The sequence below is a fragment of the Ptychodera flava genome, chromosome 14 (genome assembly GCF_041260155.1).
Source record: "Ptychodera flava strain L36383 chromosome 14, AS_Pfla_20210202, whole genome shotgun sequence".
NCBI lineage: Eukaryota > Metazoa > Hemichordata > Enteropneusta > Ptychoderidae > Ptychodera > Ptychodera flava.
The window spans coordinates 37,337,137-37,358,344 of NC_091941.1; the positions used below are offsets into that span (position 1 = coordinate 37,337,137).

The following is a 21,208-nucleotide window of genomic DNA, read 5'->3' on the forward strand; positions in this document are numbered from 1 at the left end:
CTCATGACACATGTATATCCCTTTTCCTGCCAAGTCCATATTTCACCACCAGGTCAAGATGGTTAAAATTAATGAAAAAGAACGTATTCTATATGATGTATTTTAACATAATACTGTACATTTGAAGGCTGTTGAAAACATAATACTGTAAAGTTGTTGTTTTTTGACAAAAGATGCTATAACATGTACCAAGCCAAGTGGGTGAAAATACGTCATTTTTTTGGTTCAATACCGCTTTTTACTGACTTAGCTGATGGGGAAGTGATAAAGTTATTACTGTCTGGCAGGAAAAGGGTTAAATCAGAACCGAGGCACAAGATATACTCCTGTGCTCGTGGGTGGAGGGACTGTGTCTCGTGCTATGCGTACATGTCTGTGTTCCAGGCAGCCTCTATTAACTCACAACAGCAGCCCGGGAAAGCTCAGGCATGTACTATAGTACATGTAGCTGGAATAATTGTGTCCCTCGGGCTGTACGCAAGCTTCTTCTGATGTGTTGTCTGATCCGGTGCTAGCTACACAGCCAACATGAACATGACAGCAGAAGCCAGCGCTCTGCCTGAGGGTATACATTATAGCCCAAACAAGGGATATATGTCCGATAGCTGCAAACTTGTAGTTCTACGTTGAGGTTGGTGATTTTTGGTTTTTTGTCCTTGCTCACCAATATCACTACAATGCCAAAGGCTCTATTGTTTGGAAAATAAGCGCGATATCAGTGTAGCGCACTCAAGGTATCAATTATGTTCGTTTTACTATTTATCATTGCACCTATCCATAAAAATGAACATTTCAGAATTGTTTATGCTAACCTTGTCATTTTAGGGTTAAAAATTGCCCAGGACACAGCGATCGCGCTTTACAAAGATCATTGACAAAACGAAACATTACGTGTATGTCTGCTTTGCATTGAACACGTCTGGTATTTGCATATTGTACAAATGGGTGCCCTACACTGATGTTGTGCTTATTTTCGAAACAATAGGGCCTTTGGCATTTGTAGCCCTATTGGTGAGAGAGGTCGCAAAACCATAAATCACCGACCGCCTCTCCGTAGAGCTACAAGTTTGCAGCTATATGTGTGAAGGTAGGTGATCATTTGCCCCGAGCTAATGGTGTCCTGCCTTAAGGTACATAGTCCCTTGTTTTGGCTATGTTTTATTACATCATAGGGGTCCAAACACTTCGCACCAAAACCAGTTCACCCCACACAACTTCGTCCCAAAACCATTTCGCACCAAAACCACCTCGTCCCAAGTACTACCTCATCGTACGCCACTTCGCCCCAAGTACCACCTCGTACTAAAACCACTTCGCCCAAAGTATAGTACCGTCAACTCGTCCTAAAACAACGATGTCACGACGTATCATAACGTTGTTTTTACCTGCAACTTGGAACCATGAATGTGTCAGGACATTTTGGCTACCACGAACAATTTATTGTTGCATGAAACCATAACACACGCAAACTACTCAGTGCTACAACTCAGGTGCCGTGCGCAGAATTGCATGATGTCATTTTCTCGAAATGTGTACAATTTCAAGATTTCAGTCCTGGGATGATAGAAAGGTGATGAAAACTTCAATGGTAGTGGTTGATTATTTTCAGCTTTACCGGTTGGCGGTAAGTGGGGGGCAAAATGGCATTGTTTTGGGGGCGAAATGGTGTGGGGCAATGTGACTTTCGGGGCGAATTGGTTCTGGTACGAGGTTGTTTTAGTGCAAAGTGGTTCTGGTGCGAAATGGCATGGGATGAGATGGTATGGTGCGAAGTGGTTTTGGTGCAAAGTGTCTGAGAACCACATCATACATGCCTCTCCTACATAGTTTTCACTTCAACTGTTTGGTTTTATTCGCAAATGACAATCATAGGCTTAATTTCCGTGTGAGATGGAAATCTGTTAAAAAATAGAACAATTTTCAACATCAAACAGCACATTAATATAGTTAAGTTACTGCACATAGATCTGTGCGCTGCTTCCATGCCACGATCAAATTATTGTGACACTTATTTAATTTTGTTTCACAAACTCATCATTGCATACTTTAGGAAATACTCAAACTAATACAGACATTCCTTGTAATCTTCGCACCAACACTGAAAATTTTGGCAAAGAAAGTGGTAAATTTGACCATGGATTTGTATAAGATGTTGTTGTATCAGTGGTATACATCAGACACTTTTGTTGTAAATGTTCTCAACTTGTTTCAAAAATCAGCAAGTACTCAGGGGTAAAATTGCACACTTTCATAGCACTTAGCAGGGTGGCCCTACCTCAGACATATTCACATATGCTGCGGACTTCGGTCAGAAAATCCACTGAGAAGTTATGTGTATACATGTAGGGCAACAGCAGTCTGAAATTCAACAGGTCTGCTAATATTTATTAATAATTTCTCACCCTCCACATGTACCACTCTGAAGTGTATCAATTAATGATTGAGTTAGTATTCCTAATTATCCACATCAATATTTTTTACATTGAATGTTCCCATCATACCCACTCTCATTGTCAGTTCTCTGGATATGGCATTCCCATTTTATTTCTTGACAAAGTGTGAAGTTTTTATACTTTCATATGCCAAAATAAGCTGTACAAAATATATTTTGTTTTTTAATATAACATGAATTATATGTGACAGTCATAACAAACAAGGCAAGTTGTTTTGAAATTTACAGTGTAGGATTTTGTAAAGTCAAGTATCTAGCCTTGGTTTTTGACCTGTCAATGACAAAAAATATTTTGGAAGCTACGTACAATACTGGACGTGGGTTTTCGTGGTTCTTCCAGGTCAAGGCCATGTCGTCAGCAGTCTCTTTATGCTATTTATTTACACAGCAGTGGTATTGTACTTTGGTATAAGTGATAATAGAAATAAAACTGCTTGGAGAGTAGTAACTCCCTGCTATTATAGTGTGTTATTTTTATCTCTGAGTACTTGCTGACTTTTGATACAAGTTGAGAATATTTACAACCAAAGTGTCTGATATAGATACCATTGATACAACAACATCTTCATCATCATATTTCCCCCATTCTTTGCTGTAAATACATCTTGGTGTCCAAAGGGTCATAGCATAATCATTGTATTAATAGTACCTGTACCAATGATTCAAGTACACCCTATTTGTATGCTGTGTGAAGCTCTAGTATGCCATTCCTGAAGCTTTTCTGCAGAGTATTGGAAAAGTTGCTGGGTTCATATGCCAGTATTAAAATAGGTGCAAACAAATTATCTGACAATAGTACAGACCCAATGAGAAACAACGCCACCTCTATTGTCTTATTAATTGTCATGTCAAACTCCATGCCATGTCATGTCATTCGGTAGTATTGCTTGACATTGTGAAATGTGCTTTCTGAAAACATCACACAGGACCCCATAACTCCTTCTTACATGTGAATGAGTACCTTATGTTACTATTTCCATGGAGAACTTTAAATATTTGTTAGGCATACTGACTGGACATCCTATCAACATTTCATGATTTTATTTTCTACTGATATTTTTATTGAACTGTTTCTTTTCAATCATGATATCACCAAGGATACTATGCCAGAGGATGAGGAGAGAGCTGATAGTGTTTCGTCATATGTGGATGTAACGGACTCTAGTGCTTTCTTTTCAAAATCTGAAGGTTAGTTTCTGTGTTTTAAATTCACCTTTGCAAAGTTGTATCTTTTTCAAATACTCTACAGATACTGTGACCATGCGACAACACAATAGGCAATTGCATGGTGCATATATCTTTTTTTTTTGACCTGAATATTGTTTATGGATGTGACTTGACCACTTTAGGCCCAAGAAAAATAAAAAGTTTGTTTCTCATCCTAAACATATTGCAAAAATGATGCAGTGATGCAGTTTTTTTCTTCTCAATCTTTTTTTTTCTTCGACCAATGAGAACGTGCACAAAACATGAACACATAGGAATGAACGCAGAGATAAATGTACAGCAGTGTTGCTTTAGTATTTTTGTATTGCAATAGTTCTGTGGTTTGACTTTTAGTGAAGCAATGCAGTTTTGACAGCTTAATATAACAGTGACATATGTGTACAGTTCTGAATGGAATGTTAGTGTCAGTTATTTTGTTTACAGCTCTGTCACATACAGCACTGTGTTATGCACTATCGTCACAAATTTTTTGGTTTTTTTTCCATTTATTTCCTTATGAGCAGAAATAAATAGGTTGACACAATGGGTCTTAATTGACGCGCACGAGGATGAGAAACAAACTTTATTTTTCTTGGCCTTGCAAACTTTTGTTTTAGCAATTTTTTTTTTTCATTGTCTGTTATTATATTTGTGGCAGTAGTGTATTTTTCATATGCACAGTTACACACAATAGCAGTGATTATGAGGCATCTTCCAAGGCATTACATGCAATACTCCGTGAATGTTTACTAAATCACAGATGGAAAGAAGCAAATCTGGTGCTAGAGTCACTCTGCTTAGACACAGCAACAACTGCTGACATCATTTGGAAGGTAAAGCCTGTTTTCAATCATCAGTTATATTCACATTAATGGTTCATCACAGCAGTTTGCTTTGTGCTTATCTTCCGTATTCAACCCAGTATCTGTGTTATTGCTTTGGGTACATGATGTAGCAAGCCTTGGTAACCCAGTCACTATGCCAAAGTTCGCCATATTCTATCTTCAAATTGAATAAGGCTGTATACAAATGATGTCACTGTTCTGTCATTAATATGCAAAAATACATATTTGTCTGCAAATTCAGATTACATTTTCAGAAATTACACATGCAAGAACAATGAAATACTATTAGGTCACTGCCTATTGTACGATGAACAATAGACTATACATATTAATGGTGGGACTACAATGGCCATGCATGCAACACTGACAAAATTTGTTCAAATTTCTAGCAGCAGTATCTGATGGCATAAACCCACATTTATAAGTAACACATCTGCAGTCACAAACAGCCTTATCAATCACATTAGATATAGAACAAATATTTGGTAGCTTCCTCAAGTGGTCGAGATGAATTTTTGGCTTAAAGTCTCACCATTCGTTATCTTCTTTTTGTAATCTTGGTATAGAAAACAAATACGGGCACCAAAGAGATCATTGAACTGACACAGAAAATATGAAATGTAATTCCTTGGATCTTTCTCTGACTTCTTCCTCCCCAGCAAATGAAACTTCTTGATTTCATGAAGTATTGAATTATTCTCATTGTAATTTTTGACACACTAAAAGTAAATAAAACCTTACCCTGTCCTCTAAAGGAATGAACATACGTTTTGCATGCAGCATTTCAATGATCAAAAGCCCCAAGGAGGAAGTTTGTAGGAAGCAAACATAAGTATCTTTGTAGTGTGTGATTGACTTAGGATGTTACAACACAAAGTGAGACCATGCATTGTTATTAACTTTGGTGAATGATGATAGGGCAGCAAGTAAGATGCAAGAAAACTTCCTGGCATGGACTCATAATTATATATCTCTGTTTGTGATCGACAGTGTGGTTTAGAAGTGTTTTATAACCATCCAAAGACGACAGTAGGAATGGTAGAATTATTCTATGGGTGAGTTTTAATCTTCTAGCCAGTTTAGCGTACTAGTCTGCTCTTATGGCTAAGGATATAAATGATCCTTGTTACATGAATTTTATACTTTCATTATTTCCCACTAAATGATCATGTTTTATCGTGTATCTGAGAGGACTTTTTAAGGATTTTGTTCATCTGTTACCACTTTGTTCATCGAGTGCTGTGTTTTCATTTAGAAATGAGCAAGATATCATCTTGAGTTTCAAAAGTATCTCACAGATAAACTTGGCACTTAATGACTTGCTTTTTTGAATGGTTTGTATGTAGCAAGGATTGGTGGATGATTGATTAACATGTTGTATTTATTTCCCTAAAACCTAGAAAAATGAAGAAATTGAACACCCATTACCAGGTGCAAAAAACTGTGGAACATGCCATGTATCTGCTGAGCCGTGGACAGGTAGAGGAAGCACACAGGACAATCAAGGAAGGTCATGAATTTGGTAAAGGTATCGATGAGCATGAAAGGCAAGCTGAAACCAAGTGGAAAGACATGGCCACGTTGTATAGTGGTTTGATTGAATATTTCATTTGGGCAGAAAACAAAAGAATCCAACCCAGTGAATTGGAAGAACACACACAAGGTAGGACATTGTGTTTTAGATTCTGCACAGTAGGGGATACTCTTGAAATGCCAAAGATATATGATTTATGGTTCATCAATATGCTGTGTGTTTCACAAAAAGATAGATGAAAAGGTTGAAATTTTGCATAAATACTAAATTTGATTTATTGCCTTTAAAACCTTGTTTTCTTTTTGTGCCAGGGAGTCTCTACCAACTATGAATTTATATTGTTTGTTCATTTTATGCAGTTTCAACTCTTATACCATATTTGATGTACTAAATTTAGTAAATTTTTTTGAAATATATGTACCTAGAATAATTTTTACTTCCCATGGTGCCATACATGTATATGCCTGAGGAGCCTATAGGATATGTATCTGTCCAGCGTCTGTATATCTGTGTGTATATGCATGTTTATGTCGATGAAATTGTGAATATCTGTATGTCTGTCTGTCTGTATGTATGCATGTCTGCTGCAAAGACAGACTATAAAATTGTATTAGATTAGCAATGTCTATCGTTTGAATAAAAGAGTCACTATCAAAACTTTACAGCGATTGAAAATTTTGGTAAAAACTTCAGCAAAAAAAATGGTGGAAATAGTCACATTGATTTTTGTATTCTACTTTTGTTTTCTACTTGTACATTTTTTGGCACTATGAGGTAGTAATTTCCTTGTATTGTCACATAGTTAACTCTGTGTATACAGAAATTAACCCTTACAGTACAGTCCACGCAGAACCCGTCACTGGTGCGGGAACAATGCCCGCATAAAAAGTGCATTGTGCGCGCACGAAACGAGCATCATTGCCAGCAGTATGCGGGCAGATAAAGTGCAGTGTGCCGGCACTGTGCGGGCACGATTCGCGCATCGTCACTGTGCGGGCATTGTTGCAATGTGAGCCCCATTCACACCTTGACCTTGAATGTATGGCTGAGTTGAACGCTGTTGCATGTGAATGTAAGTTGGAGTTTCATTCTTGTGGACAAAAATTGCAACAAGTGGACGTACAAGTGACTACTGTAGTACGTGGTTTTTGTCCTTATCGGCTCAGTCAAACTTTGACCTATTGCTGATTGGGTGGGAGTTGCGACGTTTAGTGTCATTTACTAATACTAGTACGATTTTAGGCCGGGGGTAAAGTGAAAACTCTTTACGTACAATGCATGATCTGTTACTGTGAAATTGTTACTCTGACTTGGTGCGCTGTGAAGATCGAGTCCGATAGAAAATTATCGAATTTCTCAAATAAAGATGACATCACTGGTCGTGAGAAGTGGTGTTGAAGAAACTGACTGAGGCTGTGATGGTGACGATATGTACATGTAAGTTGTTGCCATGACCGTAACGCATCGTAGAAGACAAGTCAACACAACAATAAAAATTCTCGATCTGTTTTCTATTTTTCAAAATGTGTAGGCCTACTTTATAACAGGAAGACGATCTATCATGGCAGAAGTGAATGCCTGTTAACTTGAATCACTCTAGTCTATACGAGCTCATATTCTTTTTTTCAATTGTCAAAAAAGACGATTTAGAACTAAAAATGCTGAACTTCTGTGACAGTTTCACGGCTTTCTTCCTCTTTTTCATGCCTAATCGTAATCATGACACTTATTTTCGGTTCACATTATCATGTTTATGCCATGCAAGGAGGTCAGAAATAACGCTTACTCCCCTGTAGCGCGTCATACTTTCTCGATATACAGTAATCACGGTCCGTCTATCACAATGATATTACCGGTCTGTACATGCAGGTGAGGTTGTTTTGTGTGACGCCTGGAAAGACTAAAATTCTTCAAGACGCATACTCTTATATGGTTTGGTTTTTCCTTTCGAAGTACGGAACGATTGAACTGAGAGGCACAAAAATCGCGACTGAGGTTCTGCTTAGTAAACCTGTCCTCGTAAATTTCAATGATTTCACAAGCCGAACGTCTCTATCAGCATTTTTTCTAGCCAACTATCACTATTAGTGGCAAAAATAAAATGAATAATGTGAGTGGAGTAAACTGACCATGTTCGTTAGTAATAACTTGAATTTTCTCAACAGACATGAAAACAAAATATTCGTTTTGGGCGACAGCGCTCGACGTTTTGCTTTCTTGCCGATCATGCCGATGTTTACAGAGGGTGAAAGGTCGCGCGACAGTACACGTTGGTCGAACCATTATCTATTAAAGTTGCGATAGGAAAATTTCCATGAAGTTTTGATACGTTCCTCGGATATTCCGCACGAAAAATATTAAATGGACAACATGGTAGTCGATGTAGAGCAAGTCATGATCATCATACTGCCAACGCAATCATACAAACTACAACGACGCCGCGTAATTTTTCATCGCCACCGGTGCTTCACGATGAAGTCGAACATTAAAATTTGTTTCCGGGTCATTACGACCATCTGAAAGCAAATACTACCGAAAAAAATACTGCTTCTGCTTATATTTTTCATATGAGCTAATACCCGATCAGGTCCAATATTCAAAATTGTTCCCATGCACTCCGAATGAAATTGGGGCCAAAAATCTTGAAAAGTATCACGTCTTTTTTGTGATAACGTCATACAATACCATGCCAAAAAAGTCCGATGTTCTAAAACTGTTCCAACCCCAACTTTTTAGTGACGAAAACTAAAACATTGTGCCAGTTTCTGATAGTATTTTCCGTTCGAGTCGACACCTTACGAACCGAATTTCAAATGTTTCCTGCCCCCAACTATTTGCTGCAGAAAAATATGTCTTTTTCATGTCGTGTTTTACGTTGATCAAATCAAACTCAGTAAAATATGCTCGGTGCGGTGTGTTCAAAATCGTACTCCCACTCTGAACGTTATTAGTATATCACAGTGAAGTCTATTACGTCACCACAGGTCTTCAGTGTCGTTTTATTTTGTGACAGACAGTCGCTCGGGCGACGACATTCCCTCCACATCGAATAAGTATACATTGAGGTACCAGAAGAACGAACTTTCCTGGTTACATTGTGAACAAAAGCTTGGGGCCGAAACGGGAGGAGTTGCCCGGGAAACACGTCAAATTTTGCTACACGGTCGTCCATATGACCTTGAAGACTTGACGTGGATTGCAATCGCCACCCAGAGCATACATTGTCCTCAGCCTATTCAATAGCGTCTACGCACTAATCAGCATGATCAGGCGATGGGTCACAAAGGTCATCGAAGTATGCAACAATTTACAGTACAGATTCGCGTCGGCATGATTGTTTAAATAATTGCGATCACATAGCTGGTGTATACTATCAAGTTCGGAAACACTTTTAAAGGAATAAATATATTTTTTTACAAAAATAATTCCGTACTTTTTTGAAGGAATCATAAATCCATGAACTTAATGTTTCGAATCTGCACCTGGGTTATTGTTTAGATAACTCAACCACGCTGAAACACTGCCAACTTCAGTCATAACTTCAGTGCAATGGGAAGAACGATGTCGCTTCTCTCATCAACGTGTCAAAGAAAGTCACATTTTAGTGTTGAAGTAAAGCAGACGTATAATCACTACTTGTAGAAACACTAACGTACCGACATTGGATGTTTTTTGATAATAACGCATGCTGGTATCAGCCTTGATCCACGGATACATCAGCACCAAAAAAATCTCTAACTTTCCGAGGTTTGTGTTACAGTCGGTACGATTTAAAAATACTTGCGATTAAATCGTTGTTTGACGCAGTTTTAAATGTCGTCAATGCATTTGACTATTCAAAAACTAAAAGAAAATAAAGTTAATGTGCCACATAACAAGTTGGCCTTTTAAGGGCCACCAAATTTTGAAGAAGGAATTACGAGTAAAAGTTTGGAATAAATGAGACACACAAGGATTTCAAAGATTATGTTTTTATTTCCACCCCCTAAAAAGTGAAAACTCTGAACCGGCGATTGTCTGTATTACACCTAATTAAAACTGCAATAAAAGGTTTTGGGCGGGGCGCTAACGCGGAGATGTATGACACCAATTTTCACCATACGGAGAACTTCTGGAAATGTATTGTTTATCACACATTCTCCACGGGTTATGCGATTTATTGAAGTACATGTTCGTCGTCTTTGAGTTTGCAGAATTGAATAACGTTGACAGTATATAGCCTTGATATGTATGGGAAAATGTATGGTGCGTTTTTACACCGACAATGACAACTTTTGAGGTATTTTTTGCTATTTCCATCATTTTATATGACTCGAATCTTTGGTTCAAAGTGAAAGTTCGGCATGTAAACTGTTTTATTGTACAAGACCGCATCGGTCAACAGTCAATGGTCTACACGTCGCATGGTCGCTATGGAAACCAGCAGTTTCCAAGAATAGCAGGCAAATTCCTCGAAGCATTATGCTCCCATGGGACTTTGTCGGACCACGGTCCCACAGAGGGCTTTCAATTCGACAAAATGGAATTATTCACGTTTATTATCTGTCACTTCTGAACGTCAAATACATGTTGTCGAACCACGGTCCCACAGAGGGCTTTCAATTCGACAAAATGGAATTATTCACGTTTATTATCTGTCACTTCTGAACGTCAAATACATGTTGACCACGAAATAAGTTCAGTCAAGTCACTTCAATTTGTAAATTTTGGTACATTTACCAGTCCGGGTCAGCTCCAAAATTGGAGACTCATTATGATAATGTATTCCGGCATTAAGCCAATCATCGACCAGATTACATCATTAATAAAGTACAGGTCACGCTGGGTCACAAATCACCCACCAAGTGTGATCGGCAGTTTTGGGCCGCTTATTAAGCCCCTGTCTTGTGAATTTCGACGAATTTCGACAGTCAACATAATCCACGTGTTCTGCAGAAGGTCATGTCCAACAAGGAGTCCGATTAGTGAACAAATATTCGAAATATTGACGATTCATTTCTACCCCCAGTTTATCGATTTCGCTCAAGTACCGAGAATCATTTTGTGGATGTTCGTCATCTCTATTAGAAATACTGTTATAAAGGTTATTTGTGTAGGTACGCGTATAACATTTTGCAAGAAAGAAGAGCAATGTCAGAGCTTTAAACGATACCTGTTTTGTAGTTGTCAAACGCAGACTAAAAATGGTACGCGATTTTGAAAATGTGTTCCCATACGGTAGAATTTGTATCGCTGCCATCTCCGATACAAATGGGGTATTCTGAACGATCTGTGTAGGTACACGATTTATATTTCGCAGGACTTCAAGCCAGAGTCTAGGAATCACAGCGATATATGGGGTTGGTTGTCTTAGCCAGAATAAAACTGGTATGCGATTTTGAAATTGTGTTTTGACGGAGTGGCCACACAACTGTTCGACATTATGACAGAATACGGCGCGGGAGTCGACACAGTATGGCGTACGTAACGAAGGACGCATGTGGAGGTTGCCAGGAAATACAATTTTTACTGATGGCGCGCTGGCCGCTGATTGGCTAATGAGAGGGGGAAAATATTATGGTATAGCGTCTCCATTTTGGAGCTGACCCGGACTGTTTACATTTCAATGTATGTTTGACACGAACGTAAAGTTGGCGTCATCCTCATCCTCATCCTCAGCCTCAGGTGACCTTTCTAGCTGACGCTGAAAATGACGCTGCTCAGCGTCAGCTTCAGCGTCGTATCCGAAGATTACCGAAGTTACGCTACCCGATGACGGATAAATGATAAAATTCGCCCATAACTTAAGAAAATAACAACTCCATTCTTCCTCAACTTTCTTTTGAATCGTAAAACTGGTTCGCAGGTAATTTTTAATAGTTAGAATATCTCATACAGGCTAGTTTTTTGGAAATGTTCGTAATTTTCAGTCCATGGATCCGTGGATGTGTTTGTTGGTATCCTCTCAACTCTTGCGTTAAGATTTTCCAAAAATTGGTGCAAAAAGGTATGCATGGTCCGAAATTTGTAAAAATCGCCACTATGAGAGGCGATATGAAAGCCCTAATTATTCAGAGGATATATAAAACAATTAACTTGTAGAACTATGACTTGAAGCATGAAAAGTCAACGCCACCTTTGAACTTTAAATTTAAATTAAGGGCTAAGAATGTTGCGTTGTAACTACATCGTGAGAAGCAGCGAGTTTACTAAATATTATGAAATACAAACCCAACTGTGTTTTGATTATCATTTACAGTGATATGAAAGTTGGAGCACATTTTTAAAGTCGTTTTTATACTTGCTATTCCATCAAACGCATTCGGGAATAATCGGATCTGACGCCGGTGAAGCTGACGCTGTAGCGTCATCCTCATCCTCATTTTCGCGTGACCCCTGAGGCTGAGGATGAGTATGAGTATGACGCCAACTTTACGCTGGTATGTTTGACTCGTCATGAAACAAAGGTCGCAGTTCGGGTCAAAGGACGTTCACGCAGGAGACAGTATATCGACACGAGTCAACTCCGAAAATTTTTAATGTTTTTTAAAGCCGATAGACGCAAGTTGCTGTGAAGACCAGCATCCCAAAACTGACAGAAAGCGTCTCAGATTTAGTTCTATAGTATGTATCGCATCGATATAGGTAAAAATGTTATGCTTTTAACTTTCTACAAACTGTGGAGGAACGGTACATCGTAATACAATACAGGACCTGTATAAATGTTCAGAACTTCTGTCGTCATATTTCCCGGTCGGATAAAGCCGCCTGCTTTAATTCACCGAAACCTAGAATTGTATTTTACACGATGACTACAGGGGCAGATTCGGGCTTAGCGGTAGCCATATTTGCTTGGAAATGCCCGATCGGACAGGGCATGCAGTTTGCAGTCTGGACACTTTCGCGACTTATAGGTCATTTTGGAACAAGGTTTTCTCGTTTCACATTCTGGCATCTCAGTGCCTGGATTAGTCGTAGAGTGTACTAGGCCTACTGACCCTCTTTCAACACAGTGCATGCGTGATGGCTCAGATATTTTTGAAAATGGACACGCACCGGACAGATCGCGGATGTATTTTTGTACGTGACATCCATGGACCACGGTCCCTCTACAAAACTCTGACTTAGCATCTCAGCAAAATGGTTCGCCGATTCGGCTACATTCGAAACTTCAGTCCGATTTTTTGGTGACAAACACGGCAGAATTAGCACGAAAAATCAGTAAGCCAATGAAAACACTTGCATTTTCCTACGACATCACCGCTGACTTTACTTTTACTTCAGTATGATAGTGACTCCATATTGCTAACTGCTGTGTCTACTATTGACAGTCGGATCCAGAGCAAAGTTGTTCGTGTAATCGTAAAAGTTCAGGACAAAAATACAAGCTGTTGATTTCAAAAACAAATTTTATTTCGATGCTAGTTGTTATTTCCTGGTCTCTCTCGTTTCCTTACCTGTGTAAAAAGGATGCGTTATTTCAAATACAACAAATTGACCGGGCAACAATTCAAAACTTGTTATTCTTCACCCTAATATAAAATGGTTTACAATCTGGTGCTTCTATGTATCAGGTTTCGCCATCATGCTTCAGCTCATGTACGATGTCTACTATACGGCAAAATTCCCCTGGCATATTGCATAACAATGTGGTCTGTTCCTATGATATTACTGATACGTGTCATGAACTTGATTTATTGTAAATGGCCACAATAATGTTCACTTGTTGCAATTTTTCACAAAGCACGTCCAACCACGGTCTACAGGTCCGTGTTCCAACCTTAGAACACGATCCGTGAGGTCTAGTGTCGAGGTCCAGCAGAGTTTGAGGTAGATTTCTTCGGAGCTCTACGCATACTGTACCCATGTGAGAATATCTTACTGTGACCTGTTTACGACTAAGATTAAGAGTTGCCTTAGGCAGACAAAGAGAGTTTGGAGCTGTTTTAGGACTCAAGATTATTCAGTTACTCCCAGCCGCCGCTATTTCAGTTAGGCAAGTGTAGCAATGTTGTCACCGACAACTACCTCAGCGTGCACATTTTTTTAGTTCGATACCCGCATTGTGCGGGCACATTTTGTTCAGTGCGGGCACAGTGCTCGTAAAGTGCTCGCACAGTGCTCGTAAAATGCTGGCACTTCACACCCAATTGTGCTGGCATAATGCGATAAGAGTGCTGGCATTGTGCTCGCAAAATGCCAGCACAATGACAGGTTCTGCGTGGACTGTACTGTACATCATATCTGTCTGCATTTTAGCTTTTAAGGTTAGCTGCCCGTAGAAGTTGTGTTAAATATCAGTCTCTCCCAGTGATTTACATAACCGAATAAAATACTAAAAAATCGAGAAATATCGTCGATAACTATTCTTTCCATTTGTATTTATTTCACTTACTGGTATTCCGTCAACAATTTGAACGTAACACAAGTTACTTTACTTTGTCAATCCTCCATTCTTGATCAATTGGTAAAAAGCCATTTTGCAACTGAGTCTGAATATTTTGATACTGCAGAAAGGATGTGGTGTTATATTTATGTAGTCTGATTTTCATGCTTTTGCTCAGTATATCTAGCTTGTCTTATCTTCAGTTACTTGACTCTAAAAAGCATTGTCCAAATTAAAACTATAAATCTGCTTTTGTATTGTTAGATGGGGAGATCAATAAGGAGAGTGCATCCATTAAGTTGTCAAGTTGCCATGGTAACTTGATATGTTCAAAGATGTATACTGCCACTAGGCATAGCTATTATCTGCAATTGTCAATATTCAATTAGAATATTTTGAGAAGGGTTCCCTGAAGCTATTTGCAGCATTTTAATTTTGTTCTCTCTCATTTTTTAAAAAGCGGATAATATGGAAACTGATAACATTTTGTCACATGACAGTGAAATATCAGACAGCTATGCCCGTTCTGCTCTGCAACATTTTGAAGTCATCACAGAAACACCTGGTATTTGGGATGTGTTTGTCACAAGACATGTTGAGGTAAATAAGTGACCTTGAGCTTATGATATTATTCAGGGAAGAGTTTTTCTCACTATTTGATGATAAAAATGAAAACAGTGTCACTAACCTTATTTGCCTGACTGCGTGCCAGTCAACATTTCCAAATGGCATGAAATGTCCCATGGGATCACTTCTAGTCACTTCTTGACATGATATGTTCATTTCCATGGTCATTTATTTAGCCTGTTTGCTCAATAACAGACTTGCGAAAAGCATGAAATCAGCACTTCCTAAAAGTTTGACTAGTTGACTTTTTACACCTTTTAGAATATTGCCCTATCTATAATTATGTATGTGATGAAACTCTTCACCACCTTCTGTGATAGTGACTGTGAAACAAGGGCCACCATTTGTATAACATGGTGAACACAGCATATTTGTTTGCTCTGCTATCACTTTGAATATTAGAAGGATCCATTACCAGGTGGCGACAACAATAAATCTGCAGCGTCACCATAAATTGCAGATTTTGCCAGCCAGGCAAAAATTTTACCTGCTGTACCATTGTGAATACCTCGCATAAAGTTATTCAAATGCACATAATGCATATAGTCCCCTTTTTATGTATGGAGAGGCTTCACTCTGTGTTTTTGACGAATGTGTATATGCCATGAAAACTAACAAAGAAATCTGACTGGGATTGTGAATATATCTTCCTATGTGTTTAGCTGCTTGGGTTCTACAAAAAGCATGATGAAGCGCAGGTGGTGTTGGAAAGGTACAGGAACTTGAATCCAGATAATCCCAATGCTCACAAGTATTTGTACCACTTCCTGAAGGAACAAGATGCACATCCCAATGAACTCATACCTGTTTTAAAGGTAATTTTTTACATTATCCATTGAATAAGAGAGTATAGTATGTGGAAAAGTTTAATCTTGACTGTCAAGATTCAAAGATTTGAATACTGTACAAGATGAGAGAAAACTACTTTATTGCATACCTTCTTTGGGAAAGGATTTTGCAACTACTCGAGCAACACCCAGACACCTAAAGTGTAAATTTAAAACTTCTGTCCCAAACATAATTGTATCAATACATTTGAGGGTTTTATAGCTTTGCTTTCAATCATATCATTTTGCAGAAATCAAGTTTGGGGCTGAATGTCTGATTTTTATAGGATAATTATAATATTATAGTATTCTGCAGCAATCCAAAATGTTGCTACGCAACATTTTGTAGACTGATGTGACAGTTTGCAAATTTATGACAACATTTACCATATTTCTAATCTTGGACCATACCATTTTGTATGCCCAGCTTTATCTTCTGTGATTGTTTACAAAAATTGAACAACGGTCTATGAATCAGTTATGACTTTGCCATTTACATAATTTGTACCTAGATGAACTGCTGCAACCTGTCAATGTAAGTGAAAAGCTATAAAATGTAAGAATGCATTCAAACAATTCATTTGCTGTGCAACAACCCCCTTGTTTATCCAAAGGTCACTCTCCAGATCCAAATTTGGATTTTACTATTGTTAGTCATCACTTAACTATTGCACTCCAGAAATTAATTACATGCATAATTCCATCACAGATGACCATTTCAGTAACAATAGCTCACTTTTCCATTATTTAGACCACAGTCACTCCACAGACTGTGTCTATACCACTATTCATTGTGAAATCCTCTCCCCAATACAAACTATACCTCCATAACAAAGTTCCCTATGCCTCTTCTTCCCTTTTACAGAGCTTCTTATCATTAGTACCATCCGATGCATTAGCCATGGATATGTGTGAAATCATACAGACTACAGGTAATGATGTATTCTTTCTTAGTCATTTGAACATGAGGAAAAATGAAAAAAAAGAAATCTGTAGATATTGTGAATAGGGCTGTTCACAGTTGACGTCATTGTTCTGTCATGAATATGCAAAAATAAATATTTGTCCGCATTTTAAGATTACGCTTTTGAAAATTTGGCATGCAAGAATGATGAAAATACTAGGCGATGATTAGTTTAACAATTAATATTAAAAGACATATTCGTAACTCAGAGTACAACCTGCAAAAACAGCCCCCTTGCAGCATTGATAAAATTTGTCCACATTTGTCCAATGTCACACATACAGCTATATTTAGTAACAAACTAGTAACTGTGAACAGCGCTATTGACAACTGTCAGGGCATAATTTTTATTATATCATACCAGTATATTGATGGTGGAAATACTGCAATCTGATTGGTCGAGATGCGATAACCATGGTATATTGGCGATATAGCATGGCAGGCATGCGCACAAGATCTCAGCGTGAGTAAAAATCCGTTTTTGACGTTCCACGCCAGAATTTCAATATACTGTTATGATGTAATAGCAATAAATCACACCCAGCGACTGTATACCACTCGATTTTGACCATTTCACTTCATATATGCACTCGCTATCACTCGTGCATATATGTCGTGAACTGGTCAAAGTCTCGTGGTATACCATCACTGGGTGTGCTTTATTGCTTAAATATCTTATTTTAGAAAGATATATTAAGTGCATGCAGGCTAGGAATTGCATCTTTTGACTGGTGGAAAAATTGTTGAAAGGACAACGTAATATGGCAAATGAGCATTTTTCAAGTACTTCTGAACAAGAAAATTTTTTTTTTAATAATTTAATGCCATGAATATTCAGTGCGTGCAAAATTTTATCATCAGGTAAAGGCAAACATGCGACATCTTTAATCAGCCAACATCCTCCCAGCAACAATTAGAACGGTTCAAATTTAAGAAAAATTGTAATGTGGAAGTATTCGCTGTAGTTTTTGTATCATTTTCAAAAAATCAAAGTCAATTTTGAGAAGGGAATAGCTGTCACTTTTGATAATATTTTTATTGTTTTTGTTGCATAAAATAAGTGCATGTCTTTTCTTTGCTGCTGGACATAGATTGCAATGCAAAGTGTATGCATTGTGTACAATGTGCAATGTTATTATTGACAACTGAATTTTAGTCTGGACAGGAATACAGTCGTCAACAACTGAATTTGAACTGGAGATTCTATTCAATTCTTTTAAAAAGTTATTTGCAGCTTTTAGATGTACTGTCATGATACCGCTATCTCCTTTTTACTTTGCGGTGACAAGTGCCTAAGAATTTAAAGTGTCCCTATAAAAAATTTTCAAAAGCAGCAATAAGGAAAATTGGTCTTGTTTCTGTTCATGCACAATGAATGAGAACATAATATCTTGCCTCTTGATGGTATTTAATGATGTTTATAGACAATGAGTATTAGAGACACAATGGTTTCAACTCTGCATTCCCTCAGCTGTATGTGTCTGTTCTATCTGAACAATGTTGTTTGATCAAGACCTGGCACATATATTCCTAGTACAGATAATTAAAGAGAACCTCCGTTCCTGGTATCCAAATTACAAGAATTTATCTATTGATAAAGATCTCAACATGAAATTATGTTCAAATTCAAGGACCATTTTCTATTGTTTGTTAGATGCAACCACAGAGCCATCTAAGACTAGGAAACATTTGTTTTGCTTTGCACAGATGCTGATCAAGCTCTAACACTGCCATTTCTGTTTGATTTACTGGATTATGGGTCTTGGCAAAATGACCTCCGACCTTGGGTTATGCTGGCTGACCAACTCACCACTGTCCATAAATAGTAAGTATTGCATGGTATCTTGAGATTGAACTTGAAAAGCCTTAACCTGCATGACCATAACAAAAACACTGCAATAACATTTGTGTGTAGTGTACTGGTGATGTTTAATACTACTATTAGGGAGGCCAGCAGGTCGCCCAGGTCGTGCTGAATTGACACTCAATCACCAGTGACTTAGTCATGTTCAAAATTGAAAAACATCGATAACGGGAAAGAAAATTGTGGAAAAAAATACATGAGGCTAAAAATTAAAAATGCAGCTATTCTCTCATATGTTTTTTATTTCTTTATATGAACTACTTACTTTTTGAATAAACTGCAAAATTGAGCTAGAAACGGTACCGGGAACGGCGATCTGAAACATGGCAGCACCTCATATTTACATCACTGATTTTGAAACGCATTTTTGAAGGTGAGCCAATCAAAACATCCCTTACATCGAATACTCATTTGAAAGCCCAGATCTCGCTCTTTCTCGCGATATAAGGTTCTTCACCAACATAGGGCAGTGTATATGACCAAATCCGAGACAAAAAATTGAGAGCGATTTTTCCGAGACCTAACCCGACCAACTCTCAGTGAAACGTCCTCTAGTACGCAGTTTATCATTATTTCTTTTGAATTTTTGCTAGAAAAATGAGAAATTTTGAACAGCTCACGTATTTATTGACGGAGATATTGACCACACTTCACAGTAAGTGAGGCTATCCACAATTCTCCATGATCCGTACACACGGAGATCACTCATTGAACTGGAGCAAATTTCTTCTGTACACAGAACAGCTCGGTCCATATATCAAAATTCTGGGACCATAGTTTTGATAATCATAATTCTCTAATTTCTCACGGTGAATAATGAGAAGATCAATCCCTTTTGCGCAGAGGAGATAGCAATTTTGTGATTTTGTCAACATAGATTTTTGACAGCCATACACAATATTTTCAAGGAAACTAAGGGAATAAGTTGCATCTGTGTTGGCAAAAGAAAGGGTATTGATTTTTTTAAATGTTTGTAACAAAGGAAATTTGCATGTCTGACAGGTGGTATGATGAGACCATCTTAGTTGCTGATAACTTTACCATGACAAGTATGCAATTTTTAGCACCTCCAAACATCGACTTCTCATTCAATTTACTCCTGAATTTTAAAGATGATCAATAATTTTGGAACATAGTTTTAACCATAATCCTTAAATTAAATTCTAAGTTTCAAATTGTTCAGAAACTGATAAAATTGAAGAAGCCTTTACCAAATAATGTCAAAACTCCACATGGCCCCAGTGGTGATGTTTTGAAAGCCTTTATTTGGATAAAATACTTTTTGTAGGTAGTTTTAATGCAGTAGAGCTATTCAAAAGTGTCATCAGCTCAAAAAGACCTTCAATTTGATATATCACTTATGCCATTTGAGCTTAATATTTTCATTTTGTCATTTCTCGTTAAGTGTCGTTCATCCGTTGCCATGGATAAATCCAATATGGCCACCATCGTAATCGCGTAATTTTAGGATACATTTGTGTGTGCCATTGAAATCTATCTCCATGCCAAATTTGGTACAAAAAGATGTTTTATTAACAAAGTTACAGCAAATTTACTGTAAATTTCAGCTAAAACTCCTTCATTTTTGTCCCATTGTTCCCATTGGTATTATATGTATTGTCTTTCTACAGAAAGAGTAAAAGTGAATGTTTTAAAAAGCTATAAAATTGTAACCGTTCATCCAATTTCGAAAATTAAAAAAATGTTTAGCTTCTCTCATTGAAATCTAAAAAACTACATTAATTAAAATGCAGATTGAACATTTTAAAATTTCAGTTGGCCTCCCTACTACTATACAGTAAAAGTTTACGGGTTGCACGTTGTCCCCCAGATTTTTCTGACTGCCATTCTCAAATACCAGATCGCAGAGGGACCAGTTTTTAGCCCCCTGATTCTCTGTATGATCAAGAACACGATTGTGCACAAATTGGATACTAAAACTTCATATATTTCACAAAAAATGTAATTTTTCCTATATTCTCGTGAGATCTTGCAATTTCATGCAGTGTTTTTAATCACCTTGTATTCACAAGTCAAAGTGCCAATCACTCTATTAGATCGAGCAACAATAGCGCCCTCAGGACGCATACAATCTAAATCATTTGTTTTCTTGCACAGCCCTACAAAGGAAGGGTTTGAGATCCTCCATAGTTGCTGGGACCACAGGTCAGCTTGGTGGCCAAGTTATCACTTTAGAGACAGTGCAGTTAAGTTCACACCCGAGATAGATTCACAGTTACTTGAGAGCAAGGCTATTGTTGCCTCATTTCTGTTGAAGTCTGGTAAGTGACAAGATGTGCAAACTTGATTTCATTGAGGGATGGTGAAGGGTGTTGCAGCCTTCTTTATCTTTAACTTGAAGTATTAATCCCTTTGACCACCACAGTGTCGTAAACTGTTAACACTGGAGGATCTTGCCGGAATTTTATGGCACTGAAGATGTATTGTAATTCATCATGACACGGGAAGTCAACTACAGTTTCTTATGCTGCTCCCCAAAGCATGTTGAGATACACAGTATTCA

The 21,208-nt window shown here is 37.9% G+C and overlaps 1 protein-coding gene across 2 annotated transcripts in view; it reads left to right on the forward strand.

Annotated features, from left to right (window-relative positions):
* LOC139150360 (TATA box-binding protein-associated factor RNA polymerase I subunit A-like) overlaps positions 1–21,208 on the forward strand; it is a 28,498-nt gene that overhangs the window by 3,407 nt on the left and 3,883 nt on the right. The window contains exons 2-10 of one of the 2 annotated variants that reach the window (XR_011556227.1): positions 3,550–3,640; positions 4,340–4,491; positions 5,494–5,558; positions 5,904–6,166; positions 14,863–15,002; positions 15,692–15,844; positions 16,722–16,788; positions 18,475–18,645; positions 20,803–20,963. Coding sequence is in view for 1 of the 2 variants with exons in the window: in XM_070722670.1 (XP_070578771.1) it covers positions 3,550–3,640; positions 4,340–4,491; positions 5,494–5,558; positions 5,904–6,166; positions 14,863–15,002; positions 15,692–15,844; positions 16,722–16,788; positions 18,528–18,645; positions 20,803–20,966 (1,213 nt within the window). In the remaining variant the exon portion in view is untranslated. Of the gene's footprint in view, positions 1–3,549; positions 3,641–4,339; positions 4,492–5,493; positions 5,559–5,903; positions 6,167–14,862; positions 15,003–15,691; positions 15,845–16,721; positions 16,789–18,474; positions 18,646–20,802; positions 20,967–21,208 lie in introns of those variants that run through there. The other variant, XM_070722670.1, reaches the window with a different exon arrangement.